The sequence below is a fragment of the Erithacus rubecula genome (assembly GCF_903797595.1).
Source record: "Erithacus rubecula genome assembly, chromosome: 14".
NCBI classification, from domain to species: domain Eukaryota; kingdom Metazoa; phylum Chordata; class Aves; order Passeriformes; family Muscicapidae; genus Erithacus; species Erithacus rubecula.
Genome location: NC_136666.1, coordinates 18549749 through 18563320, shown reverse-complemented (window position 1 = coordinate 18563320; position 13572 = coordinate 18549749). Strand labels below are relative to the sequence as shown.

Sequence of the window (13572 nt, the reverse complement as noted above, 5' to 3'; positions counted from 1 at the left end):
AATTTTCCAGGGCAGCGCTTTCATCTGGTAAATAATTTATTGTGGATTTGCATGAGGGTTAAACCCCTGAGCAGGACCTGCTTCAAAGGGCAGCAGGCTCCAGAGTGGGAATTGTGCATCCTCGGAGCAGCCCATAACCAGTCTGCCCAGTTTGGGAATGCCAGCACCGTCCCAGCTGCTTATTTAAAGCTTTTCAAAAAGCACCCGGCTTCCTTGAAGTCATTAAATCCCAACCTTTAAACTCCAGGAGTCTAATGGCTCAAGCCAAGCATAATGTTGAGGCACATCTGTGATAAATCTGCTTTTAATCTGCACCAAGTGGATGTTGAGGTGAACGGATGAGGTGTTGGCTGAGCACACCGAGTGCCAGTAAAACCCCCCCCCGACTGTAATCTATTACCTTTTACACAAAGCAGCGTTTGGTTTTATTAACTACTGAAATATACTGAAAACTGTTAAGAAAGCAGCGTGTAAATCTCGGAGATTCACGCTGCTTGGTTTTATGGAGGTTTAATTCCCGGGGAGAGCAGCAGCCGGGCGGTGGGGACCGTGACTTAATCGTTTGGAGCTGATTAGCAGCTGCCTAATGAGGGTGGAGGGGGCTCTGTGGGACCCCAAAATTCTCCTGCAGGGTGGGGTTTGCAATTTGGGTGTCTCTAGCTGCTGCTGTGAGCTCGGGGTGGGAAGGGACCTGAAAGTCACCCAGTGCCACCCCTGTCGTGACAGGGACACCTCCCAGTGTCCCAGGCTGAGCCTGACCCTGCTTTAGTCCAGCCAGGAGGGAGGGCTGGAATTTGGTGCTGGTTTTGGATTTTGGTGCTGATTTTACTTTTGGATTTCCGTGCTGATTTTGGAATTTTGGTGCTGGATTTGCTTTTGGATTTCAATGCTGATTTTGCTTTTGGATTTTGGTGCTGATTTTCGATTTCGGTGCTGATTTTGCTTTTGGATTTCAGAGCTGTTTTTGGATTTCTGTGCTGATTTTACTTTTGGATTTCTGTGCTGATTTTACTTTTGGATTTCGGTCTGAGCTCCCTCTCCAACCCTTTCCCAGCCAGCAGGGCTAATTGTCAGGAAAACACAGCATTGGAGGGGAAAAATCCTGTAAGCCACAGCAAAGTGCAAACATGGGGATAATTAAAAGATCCAGCAGGCCAGCGAGTCAGCAGCACAGTGGGTGATTTAAAAACGTGCTCGGGGCTCTGTGGCCCTGCTCGCTGGGCAGCTGCTGCCCCAGGCAGGGCTGGGAATGTTTTTTGGGGTGCCAGCAGCACGAGTAGGAGCTGCAGAGCCCTGGCAAGAGGCAGCTCCGCCAGGATTTGCCAGGGCACGGCACGATTTTAATAAAAAAAGCTAAATTGAAAAGGGTTGTTGGAAAAGCTGCTCCAGATCTAGAGGGAAATAATTGCGGCTCAGGGCTGAGGAAGCCAAAATGTGTTTTGGTTCTTTCCACTTTTGGAAGAGCTGTCAAGAGTTGTTGGGCTTTTTGTTGTGTTTTTTATTTTTTTTCTCTCTTGCTCTCTCGCCGTTCCTCCCCCTCCTGTGATTATTCAATTTGCCATGAAAGCTGGGACCAAACCAAACCCTCGGTGCCAAAACCTCTGCACTTGGAGAGCACTTGGGCTCTGAGCTGGAGCTTAAATTACACCTTGCACATGGCCCCAGCCGCACTGGAGTCCTGTCCAAGACACACACGAGTTCCTGGTTGTTGAAACGCGGCTCTGAAGGAGCCCGGGGGGTTCTCTGAATTCCCAAAGACAGGGAAAAAAAAAAAATTGAAAAAAAATCCAGTGTTCTGCCATGTTCCTCACGCAGAGACCTCCAGGTGCCACCAGAGCTGTCCCTGTGTGTTGGGTTGATGTGAACAGAAATGTGAATTCTGTGTATTCCAGCATTGTGAATTCTGTCCCCATCTATTAAAGGCTGGGGCAGTGCCCCTGATCTCCTGGCACACATTCTCTGCTCATGGGCCATCTTTAAACCAGCTGGGCAATCATCTTTATCTTCCCACAGCCCATCCTCCCTCAGGAGATATCTCCTGTTCATGGCTCAGGTGTTAAAAACCAGCTGGGGCAGTCATCTTTACCTTCCCATGACCCACCCTTCATCCAGGAGGTATCACCTGCTAATGGGCCATTGTTAAAAACTGGGTGTGGCAGTGACTCTTATCACTCTGGGGATATCTCCTGTTAATGGGCCATTGTTAAACCAGCTGGGCAATCATCTTTATCTTCCCACAGCCCATCCTCCCTCCAGGAGATATCTCCTGTTCATGGCCACTGAGTCCCAGGGCATGGCTGAGAAAATTCCATCATCCCACTGGGAGATGCTCCAGCCAGGGCAGGAGCCAAGCCTTTCCTACCCAGAGAAAAACTGAGATTTTGGACACCAAGGAACCTTCTTCCCACTGGATTCCAGAGGAAAGCCAGACCCTTCCACATCATCCCTGGAGCTTCAGAGGAAACTGCCCCTTCTCCAGGAGCACTGCTCCAGCTGAGCCACATCTGCCCCTGCAGGAGGATGCAGCACCATGGAATGGGACTGTGCCACCACCCTGACTGACTGACTGTGCCAGCTTGGATTCTGGCTCTGGCAGGGCTGGGATTGTTCTGTGTAATACTGCATTGCTATTTTAATTCTCCTGGTAAAGAACTGTTATTCCTAATTCCCAATCTTTGCCTGAGAGTCCCTTAATTTCACAATTGTAATAATTTGGAGGGAGGGGGGTTACATTCTCCATTTTCAAGAGAAGCTCCTGCCTTTATTGGAGATACCTCCAAACCAGGATACCCCCCAGCCTCTCCTTCCCCAATTTCCCTTTCCCACATCCCTCCCCGCTCCTTTGCATCCTCCAGAGCCACAAACACATCCTCCCATTCCCGGGGAGCTCTGATCCTACTGGAGCCGCTCATTCCAGGGATGATTCCCCTGAAATTCTGCGGTTTAACAATTAACAACATTAAATTTGCATGTCCCCGCTGCCTTTAATCTCCTCACAACCACAGCAGCGTGCCTGGACAGGCTGGGGGCTCTGGGGTGGGTGTCCTGGGCTCCCCTCCTGTCCCTCACCAGGATTTGAGGCAGAAATTCAGAAATTCTCCCCCGGGATTGCAGCAGGGCTCGGGACCCGGGGCTGGCAGCTCCGGCTCCTTTTGAAGGCGCTCATCCCAATTATCCCCTCATTCCCGGCGGAGCAGCAGATTCCAGGCGGCTTTGAACCAACCTGCGGGAGGATTTGTGCCTGTTCCAGGTTTGGGAGCAGCCTCAGCCACATGAAAAAAAAAAGGAAAAAAAAAAAAAATTCTGGAGCTATTAAAGAAGTGTCTTTGAATGATTTAATAAAATAACAGCAGGAACGAGGACTCTCTGATGTCCAGAGCATCATCCAGACTGGATTTTCCAAAACCTGGATTTTCCATAATGAAGGAGCTGAAAGGGACCCGGGAAGGCTCCGAGGGTCACTCAGAGCTCACCTAGATGTGGAACAGCAGGGTCGTGATCCCATTTATTTTGGGATTTATGGCAGGCACCCCGATGAGTGCAGGCTCGGGCAGCTCTGATTGCTCCCTCTTAAAGCAAGGAACAGGAACATTCATCACCCAAGAGGGAATTTCTCTTCTCTGGGGGCATCATTTGGTGCTTTGTCCTTTCCCTTGGGTTTGAGTTCCAAATCCCCTCAAGGAGCTGGAACCAATACAGAGCCGGGGGAGGGGCTGGTGGTCCACAGAGCCCTCGGAGTGGCCACCTGGGCACCGGGGAGGAGCCGGGCTTCCCTTAAAACCCCAGAATTCCGGGATGGTTTGGGTTGGGAGCCTGTTCCAGCCTGTGCCCGGGTCAGCAGTGTGGGTTTGGCTCCTGGCTCAGCCCCGGTCACACAACCAGGGCAGAGCTGGGGACATCCCAGTGCCGAGCACCTGGAATGAGCTGGGTTATCCTGGAGAGGCTGCCCAAAACCAGCTCTGGCACCCCCCTGGAGCTGCTCTGATCCTGCTCCTGGATCCTGCCCCAGGCCAGGCTGGATTTGGTTTGCAGCACCCCGGGGCAGTGGAAGGTGTTCCTGCCATATGGGTGGGATGTCCCATTCCTTTAACATCCCTTTCCACCCAAACCATTGGGAATTCCCTGTTCCTGTGATTTCACAGAGACTGGGGAGCCCTGGCTGCTCAAGCCCTGCTCCCCAACACGGCAGGGGAGGCAGCTCTGCCCTTCCAGAGGCAATTTGGGATGATTCACGGGCAGCTGGGCTGGGCTCCCTGCCCTGCCCCTGCGGGTTGGGGCTGTTTATGGGGTGCCAGGCTGTTTTTGAGGTATAGGGCTGGTTTTTGAGTGCAGGGCTGTTTGGGGTCCAGGGCTGTTTTTGGGATGTAGAGTTGTTTGGGGTGCAGGGCTGTTTTTGGGGTGCGGGGCTGTTTTTGAGGTATAGGTCTGGTTTTTGAGTACAGGGCTGTTTTTGGGATGAGGGGCTGTTTTTGGGGTACAGGGCTGTTTTTGGGGTGCGGGGCTGTTTTTGGGGTACAGGACTATCATTCCCTCAGCTTTTCCCTGGCAGTTCCCACCCCAGGCCGGGCTCCTTCGGGATCCCCCAGCGATTCCCGCGTTCCTCCCAAATCTCCGTGCCCTGCCCGTCTCCAGGGTGTCAAATTTTGATCCCAAAATTCCCGGCCGGGTGACGAAGCTCTCCAGGATGCGGCTCTCCCGAGGACTCGCTGGATCTTCCCAGAAGGGGACAGAGAGAACCGGAGCTGACAAGTGCCAGCCCTGCTGCCAAACCCCCGGGGGTTTGGACCCCGCGGTGTCGGTCAAACACTGAAATCCATTCATTTGTCTGAAAACACAGGGACAAAGCCGCTGCCTGTCTGCTCCCGGCGGTGGCAGCGGGCACAGACCCTTCCCTGTCCCTTCCCTGTCCCCTCCCGGCCCCACAGATGGCACCGGGGGCGCTCGGAGCTCGGGAAGGATTTGGGGTGGGTCCCCTCCATCCCCAGGGCCAGCGCAGAGCTGAGGACCCAAAGCTCCTGGTTTGGGGTCGGGTTTAGGGTCAGGCTATAAAGCGAGGCTGGGAATGGAGGAATGGGACACAAGGATGGGGATGATGCTGCTGCACGTGGGGATGGATGGAGGGATGGATAAACGGATAAATGGATAAGTGAAGGGATGGATGGATGGATAAATGAAGGGATGGATAAGTAGATGGGTGGATGGATTAATGGATAAATGGACACAAGAAGCCCCAATCCCAGCAGTGCCATCTCTGAGCGAGCCATGGCATCACTGCCACCATCCCCACAGCGCCAATCCCCCAAAATTGAGACCCCGGGAGCTGCGCGGGGCCGGGGCCGCTCCCGCTGCCGGCCGAGCCCGGCGCTCTCGTGTCTCGGCCGTGAATGTCTTCCTGGTTAAAAGCTCTCCAAATCTCAGGGGCAGCTTGTTTTGACATTTGATTAGCCACAGAGAACAACTTGAGAGTGCTTGAGTGACTGAGGCGGGGAGGGAGGGAGCGGGGCAGGGGCGCTGGGCACGGCTCCAGGCCGAGATAAGCGCGCTGCCGGGAGAGCCCAGGGCGACGAGAGGAAGTGGTGAGTGAAGTCAGCTGAAAACAGTTTCTTCTGCTCGCTCTGAGTCATAAATTTCATTAATACCTCGGCAGCAGCTTCGCCCCCCCAGCCCCGGAGCGAGATCCAGCATGGAAACCCCCCTGTGCCAGCATGGGCGAAATTTTAGCTTCAAAATTCTTGGAATTACAGCCACAAAACTCTGGGAATTTCAGCCCCAAAATCTGGGAAATCCTGCCCCCAAAACCTGGCAATTTCAGCCCCCAAATCTTTGGAATTTTAGGACCAAACCCCTTGGAATTCTGGCTCCTATCCCGAGCTCCTGGTGGCTTTCGCAGGTCCACCAGCGTGTCCACCGCGTGTCCACTCGTGTCCGGCCCGCTGGCCGGATTTGGGATCATCCCCCCCTCCCTCAGCCATCATCTCCCAGGGGTTTGTTGTTTTTTTTCTCTGCCCAGACCTCCAACAAGCCGTGTCAGGCCGGCGGTGACACTGCGGGGCTGTTTTGCTTTCCCTCGCTATCATCGCTATCAAGTAGGAGTTAACAGCTCTTGTTTATACAATGCCTATCTGGCCAGGGGCTGATTTAATACCTCCCACTTCTTTTAAGTGCAAATAGACTCTAATGTGTGTATTAGGCTACTTGAGCGGCTGTTCTGCTGAAATACTCGCTTTCCAAATAACTTATCTGCAGTTAATGCCGGCCAGAGGAGAAGAGCAAACTTCTTAAGAATTTAGCAATAAGAAAAAGAAAACAATCGCTTTAATATTCCCCCCCTTTCCCCGGCCTGAGCCTTTGGCTTCACGGGCGGGATCCTGGGATGGTTCACGGCTCGCAGCTCTGATCCAGAGCATCCCAAACCTGAGCCCCAGCGCTCGGGGGATGCGCTCCCGCTCCCAGCCCCGCGTCCCAGCCTCCCGTGGCCACCGGCGGGCTGGGAGCAGTAGCCACGCCGCTCAGGCAGCGTCTGCAGCCTCGCTTGGCAGGAGAGACAGAGAGAAACCTCATCCCTGAGCGAAACTGCGGAGTTTCTGCTGAGTCACAGCCACCAGGGAACGGGGAGAGAGCAATTACAGCCGAAAACTGGGAAGGCATCCCAAACAAATTGGTTATAATTAACAAGTAGAAGAATAACACCAGTAATACCATTAGCAGGCCCAAAAGCCATTTGCAATATAATATCTATAATTAGGCAGCGCTCAGCAGAAGCCGGGCCCGAGCTGTTTGTCCCGGCGGGGGAGGGAGGGAGGGAGGGAGGGAGGGCAGGTGAGCCCAGGGGTGGCGGGAGCGGAACCGGGGCAGCGGCACGGGACAGACCCGGGAGCGTCCAGGAGGATCCAGGAGCACCTGGGAGGATCCAGGAGCATCCAGGAGGATGCAGGAACATCCAGGAGTGTCCAGGAGTATCCAGAGGGGTACAGGAGCACTTGGGAAGATCCAGGAGCACCTGGGAGGATCCAGGAGGGTCCAGGAGGATGCAGGAGCATTCAGGACCTCCCATGAGAACCCAGAAGCATCTATGGGGATCCAGGAGCATCCAGGAGTGTCCAGGAGTGTCTAGGAACATCCGGAGGGGTACAGGAGCACTTGGGAAGATCCAGGAGGATGCAGGAGCATCTGGAAGCACACAGAGGATCCAGGAAGATCCAGGGGGAACCAGCAGCATCCAGGAGGATCCAATAGGATCCAGGAGAATGCAGGAGCACCTGGAAGCATCCAAGAGGATCCAGGAGTCCCCAGGAGGATCCAGGAGCACCCAGAGCATCCAGGAGGATCCAGGAGCACCCATGAGAACCCAGCAGCATCCAGGAGGATTCAGGACCATCCAGGAGTCCCCAGGAGGATCCAGGAGCACCTGCTTCCCTGCGGATTTTTGTGGCCACCAGCGCCATCCCGGTGGCCAGAGGGGCGCAGCGGGGGCTGGAAAAACCTCGCAGCCCGGGGCAGATAAAGCGCAGCTCCCCACAAAACCAAATATCCGGGCGGCGCTTGGCTGCCCAGCGCTCCGCTGCCTTCCCACTCTGAAATCCTTGTTTAGATAAACTTGAAAGCTGAAGGGAATTTGGCAGGCAGGGTCCTGCCCTGCGCGGAGGGCAGATAATGTCACCTGTAAATGTAAACACACACCATTGACCGGGCTGGGAGCGCCTTGTCAGCGATAAAGTCACCTCTGGGGCGGCTCCCGTCACGCCGGGAGGGAGGAGGGGACACCAAAGGGACACACGTGGGTGCGGATGTGTGTGGCACACGTGTGAGTGGCCAGGGGCCGCAGGGACTGCGGGGGGGCTGCAGGGACAGGGGGACATTTGGGGTGTCCTGTCCTGGGGGACATTTGGGGTGTCCTGACCCAGGGGACATTTGGGGTGTCCTGTCCCGGGGCAGATTCTGAGGATGTGCAGACGCAGGGGACATTTGAGGTGTCCTGTCCCGGGGGTGGCTGTCAGGATGTTCAGATCTTGGGGGACATTTGGGGTGTCCTGTCCCGGGGGTGGCAGTGAGGATGTTCAGATCCTGGGGGTATTTGGGGTGTCCTGTCCTAGGGGTGGCTGTCAGGATGTTCAGACCCTGGGGACATTTGGGGTGTCCTGTCCCGGGGGTGGCTGTCAGGATGTTCAGATTTTGGGGGACATTTGGGGTGTCCTGTCCCGGGGGTGGTGGCAGTGCCAGGGCTGTGACAGCGGCTGATCCCACAGAGGAACCTCGGGAAGGGGAAGGAAGAGCAGCTCCGACGGTTTCCCCGAAAGGCTGCTGGGGACAGGACGGTGTCACCGAGTGTCACAACAGCCCGTGCCCAGAAACTGAGCCCGAGCTTTGTCCCCGAGGGGAGGGGACATGCCCAGCTTCCCTTCCCGGCTGTGCCACCTCACAGGGCACCAGGAACAGGGCGGGGGACGGGACAAAGCCACCCTCGGAGCTGTGACATCCCCAGGGAGGGGTGGTGACATCGTCCCGAAACAGCCCCAAAACACCATCCCATGGGAAACTGAGGGATTGTGACATTATCCCAAAAAACCCCAAAATCACGATCCCATGGGACACTGAGGGATTGTGCCATTATCCCAAAAACCCCAAAATCCCGATCCCATGGGACACTGAGGGATTGTGACATTATCCCAAAAACCCCAAAATCACCATCCCATGGGACACTGAGGGATTGTGACATTATCCCAAAAACCCCAAAATCACCATCCCATGGGACACTGAGGGATTGTGACATTATCCCAAAAACCCCAAAATCATGATCCCATGGGACACTGAGGGATTGTGACATTATCCCAAAAGCCCCTAAATCACCATCCCATGGGAAACTGAGGGATTGTGCCATTATCCCAAAAAACCCCAAAATCCCGATCCCATGGGACATTGAGGGATTGTGACATTATTCCAAAAACCCCAAAATCACGATCCCATGGGAAGGTGCCACTCTAATGGTGTCACTGAGTGCCACTAAATGTCCTCAAAGTCCTCATCCTCACCCAGAAAGGAGGGACACAATGTCCCCACTGATGTCCCCACCAGCTGGGAGAGGAGACATCAGCTTCTCCCACAGAGGCTTTTCCCAAAAACCTTCAGGAAAAAAAAAAAAAAAAAAAAAAAAAGAAAACCCAACTCACTCAGAAAAGAAAAAAATAAATTCTGGGAAAAGATCACGGGTTTCTAATTGGGATGTGCAAATATCAATTTAAGCAGACCTTAAATCAATATGAACCAGAACGTTTCTTTTCACCCCTAATCGTTCTTTTGATTCATTTTTTATTTTTTTTTTCCCTCCCCCAACCAGGTGAGTTTTAATAAGCTAAAATAAAACATCTCCTCTCTCAGCATGAGGAATATCAATTAACGAGAGCCGTCCTCAGCCCTTGGAGTTCACCACAGCACAGTGGAGCTGCGGCTCGATGGGAATGGGAAGAAAATTACAACCTTTTCAGGGAAACCATTAAGTAAAAATCAGAATTTGTCCATAAGTACCACAGGGGGAGGGGCACAGCCCTGCTAATGGCTTCTATTTTGAGCAATAAAGTGAATTTTCAGTGCAAAATCGCCGCTTTCTGTTCCTCTCCCAGTGGCCTCACGTCCCCTGAGCCTGGCCCTGGAAAGTCCCCGGGACAGAGAGTCTGGCTCAGCCCCAGCACGGGAATCACCCCCTTCCCCACATTTCCCAGCTCAGTGGGAGCAGAGGGAGGAGTGGACAGAGCCCTGGAATCCTGGAATTGTTTGGGTGGGACCTTAAAGCTCATCCAGTGGCACCCCTGCCATGGCAGGGACACATCCCCGTGCCAGGGATCCAGGGGCAGCTCTGGGAATCCCATCCCAGCCAGGAACTCCTTCCAAAATCCCATCCATCCATCCATCCATCCATCCATCCATCCATCCATCCATCCATCCATCACCCATCCATCCATCCATCCATCCATCCATCTATCCCTCATCCCATCCATCCATCCATCCATCCATCCATCCATCCATCCATCCATCCTCAGTCCATCATCATCATCCATCCATCCATCATCCATCATCATCCATCCATCCATCCATCCATCCATCCATCCATCCATCCATCCATCCATCCATCCCTCCATCCTCCATCCCGGCAGTAGGACCACTCCCTGTGTCCTGTCCCTCCATCCCTTATCCCAATTCCTCCCCATCTCTCCTGGAGCTCCTTCAGGCTCTGAGCCTCTGCTCCTTCCTTCCTTCTTCTCAGGTGGACATTCCTAATTTCACCAGGAATATTTCCAGCCTTGCTCCTTGCTGTTCGTTTTTGTTGTTCTGCTCCCACATTATCCCATCCCGCAGGATCTGCCTGCCTGGGGGGGTTTGGTCACTCATGGGTCACTCAATGGACATTTCAGGGGGTGGGCACCCAATGACCATCCCAATGGATATCCCAAGGGATGAACACCCCAATGTCCATCCCAATGGGTGGACACCTGAGTGGGCACCCCATGTCCATCCCAAATGGTGTTTCAAGGGATGGACACCTCCATATCCACCCAATATCCTTCCTGATGGGTGCCCCTATGGATACCCCAAGGGATGGACACCCTAATAAGCATCTTTGTGGACATCCAATGTCCATCCCAATGGGTGCCCCTATGGATACCCCAAGGGATTCCCCCAACTTCACCCCGCTCGGAAGGGCTTTCACAAAGAGCTTCAGCCTCGACAGAGGAGAAGCCAACAATCAAAAGCCGAAACGCGGCAGAATGAAGGAATTATGAAGAGCTGCGAATGGCGGAGGAGGCGGGAAGGGCGCTGGGGCAGTGACTCCGCTCCGCGCACGATCCGCTCCGCGTTTTGCGGCGCTCCGGCCGCGCCCCACGTGGGGCAGGGGGCGTGGCCAAGCCGCGGCAGCCAATAGGAAGCGGCGGGAGCTGACAGCGCTCGGCACGTCAACAACCGGAACGCGCCCAATTAGCGGCGGGCGGGGGGGGGAGCCGGGACACCCCCATCCATCCATCTATCCATCTATCCATCCATCCATCCATCCATCCCCCCGAGCGCGGGGGGCAGCGGGGCGCCGCACCCCCACGCCGGGGATGGAGGAGCGCGGACGGCACTGCGCCCGACTGTTTGTTATTTATTTGCTTCTGGTGGAGAAAAGCGGCGAGGCGCGGCGTTGCCGCAGAGATCGCGGCCCGCCCGGCTCGGCGGTGACAGATTGTTTGAGCTGGAGGAAGCGCCGGCCCGGGCTAATTACGCCGCCATGGCGGGCGGGGGATGCGCGCCGCCGGCCCCGCGTGGCTTTGATTGACAGCGCCGCTCCCCTCGACCAATAGCGTTGGAGCTTCGGCTGATTCCGCGCTGTGATTGGCTGAGCGGCGCCGAGCGGCGCGCGGCCCCACGTGGGGCGGAGGCTCCGGTTGACGCGCGGGCGAGCGGCCATTTTGTGCGCTGGGCCGGGCCGGGCCCGCCCGTGAGGCCGCGGCTGCTCCGGTCCCGCTCCCTCCGCCCCGCCGGGACCACCGCTGCTCCCGCCCCGCTGCGGCGGGCGCGGGGTGTCCCCCGTGCGCGGCGGGAGGCTCTGACGTTATTAACGCCATTCCCCGTGTTCCTCGTTAAACCCCCTCAGGCGTGAGGGGAGGCGCGCGGGGGGGGGGGGGGGGAACAGCGCGGCCCTCACGACACATCAAAGGCGCCGCGCGCCGCCGGGGGAGGCGGGGCGGCCTTGCCGGTACGGGGGGTTCGCAGCGAGCGCTTTCAGCGCGCGGAGGCGTTGCCGGTGACAAAGCGCTCGGTTTTGCTTTACAGCCCGAACCGGGCCGGTGCAGCGGGGTTACGGCCGGGCCGGGGGGGGGGGGCGGGGCCGGGGCGGGGCTCCGCCATGGGCGTGGCTCTCACAGAGACAAGCTGCCATTGTGACGTCACTGAATCACCGCCCAATCAGCGCGCTCCGCCGGCGTCCCCACGTGGGCGCGGCGCGCTCCCATTGGCCGGCGCCGCAGAGGCCGCCCGGGTTTTGTCCCCCGCCCGCCGCCCCGCTCCGCCCGGGCGCTGTGGCGGCACCGCGTGCTCGGGCGCCGCTGCCCCGCTCCGCGCCCGCTCCGCGATGGCTCCCGGAGTTACGGCGATCCCGGCTGGACGCAGCTGAACGGCCGCTCCCCGCTGCGGGGGGGACCCGCTCGCACCTCGCATGTCCGCGGCGCCCGGGAAGTCGGATGTGTACGGCCTTCCTCCCCCTCCTCCTCTCCTCCATGGCCGTCGTGCTCCGGCGTTAGTTCCTGGCTTTGCTTCCCCTTCTCCCGGCCGCAGGAATACCGCGGGACCCTCCTCCCGCCGCCGCGTTGTTGTTGTTGTCGCTGTGGCTTTTTCATCTTTTTTATTTTTTTTTTTTCTCGGCGCGGGGGGGGGGGGGGGGGTGGCTAATTTTTTTTTTCTTTTTTTTTTTTTTTTTTAATTTTTTTTTTTTTCCGCCAGCGAGTGCCGGAAGGAGAGAGAGGGGGGTTGAGGAAGCGGAGAGGCCCGGGGAGCGCGGCGGCCCCGGGGTGCGGGGGGGTCGGCACCTGGCCGCGGGTGCGGGACCGGGGGGCGGAATATGCGGGGAGAGGAACCGGCCGGGCCCCCCCCAACACCCCCCCCCCACCCTTCCACCCCCTCCGCCCTCCCTCCTCCGCCCCCCGCACGGACTTTCCTCTCTCTCGTCCCTTTGTTCAGTTCTCGGCCTCTCCGGGAGCGCTCCGAGCCCGGCGGGCAGCAGCGGCAGCTCCGCACGTCGCGATCGCCGTAGCGAGGCACGGCGCGGCTGCTCCCAGTGACCGCGCCCCAGCCCGGCCATGTACCCCCAGGGCCGGCACCCGGTGAGTCCCGGTAGCCCCCCGGTAACCCCCGGTACCCCCCTTCCCATTCCCGGTACCCCCGCCCCCGGTAACCCCCGCTTCCCGCAGGCTCCGCACCAGCCGGGCCAGCCGGGCTTCAAATTCACCGTAGCCGAGTCCTGCGACCGGATCAAGGACGAGTTCCAGTTCCTGCAGGCCCAGTACCACAGGTGAGCCCCGGCTGCGCCCCCCCGTTAGCCCCGAGCCCCCCGTTCCCGCTGGGGTCTCACCGTGCGCTCTCCCCCCCCCCCAGCCTCAAAGTGGAGTATGACAAGCTGGCGAACGAGAAGACCGAAATGCAGCGCCATTACGTTATGGTGAGAGACTTTAATCAGATTTCGGATCAGCCTGGAAATGTCATTAGCTGCGAGCCCGCGAACGGGGCGGGGGGGGAACCGGGGGACCCCCCTCTCGGTACCGGGGACCCCCGGGGCGGGGGGGTGGCGGAGCCCGGCGCTCCGAGCTGCAGCCGGCTGGAAGCGCCATCCCAAGTTTCCTGTTAACCCCTTTGGAGCTCTGCTGCTGCCGCGGGGGGGTCGGGGGAGGAGCTGGAGAGGCGACCCCGAGCTCATGGGGGGGGTCCCCGGTACTGATAGGGGTCCCCCCCCTTCGCTGACTTACCCCGAGGCCACCCGGGAGCCATCCCTGCTCTCCCCCCCTCTCCTCCTTCCCCAGGGAAACCAGCACTTTTGTTGCCTCCAAA

At 57.4% G+C, this 13572-nt stretch overlaps 2 protein-coding genes across 2 annotated transcripts in view; both read left to right on the top strand.

The window, feature by feature from the left end:
- The window catches only part of UACA (uveal autoantigen with coiled-coil domains and ankyrin repeats), a 178774-nt gene that overhangs the window by 130625 nt on the left and 34577 nt on the right, over window positions 1-13572 (top strand). The gene's annotated exons all lie outside the window — the stretch shown is intronic.
- TLE3 (TLE family member 3, transcriptional corepressor) overlaps window positions 12082-13572 on the top strand; it is a 34350-nt gene continuing 32859 nt past the window's right edge. Inside the window, 4 exon segments of the mRNA XM_079317557.1 lie at window positions 12082-12216; window positions 12709-12851; window positions 12939-13039; window positions 13123-13186. Coding sequence (XP_079173683.1) covers window positions 12828-12851; window positions 12939-13039; window positions 13123-13186 — 189 coding nt within the window. The 5' untranslated portion in view covers window positions 12082-12216; window positions 12709-12827.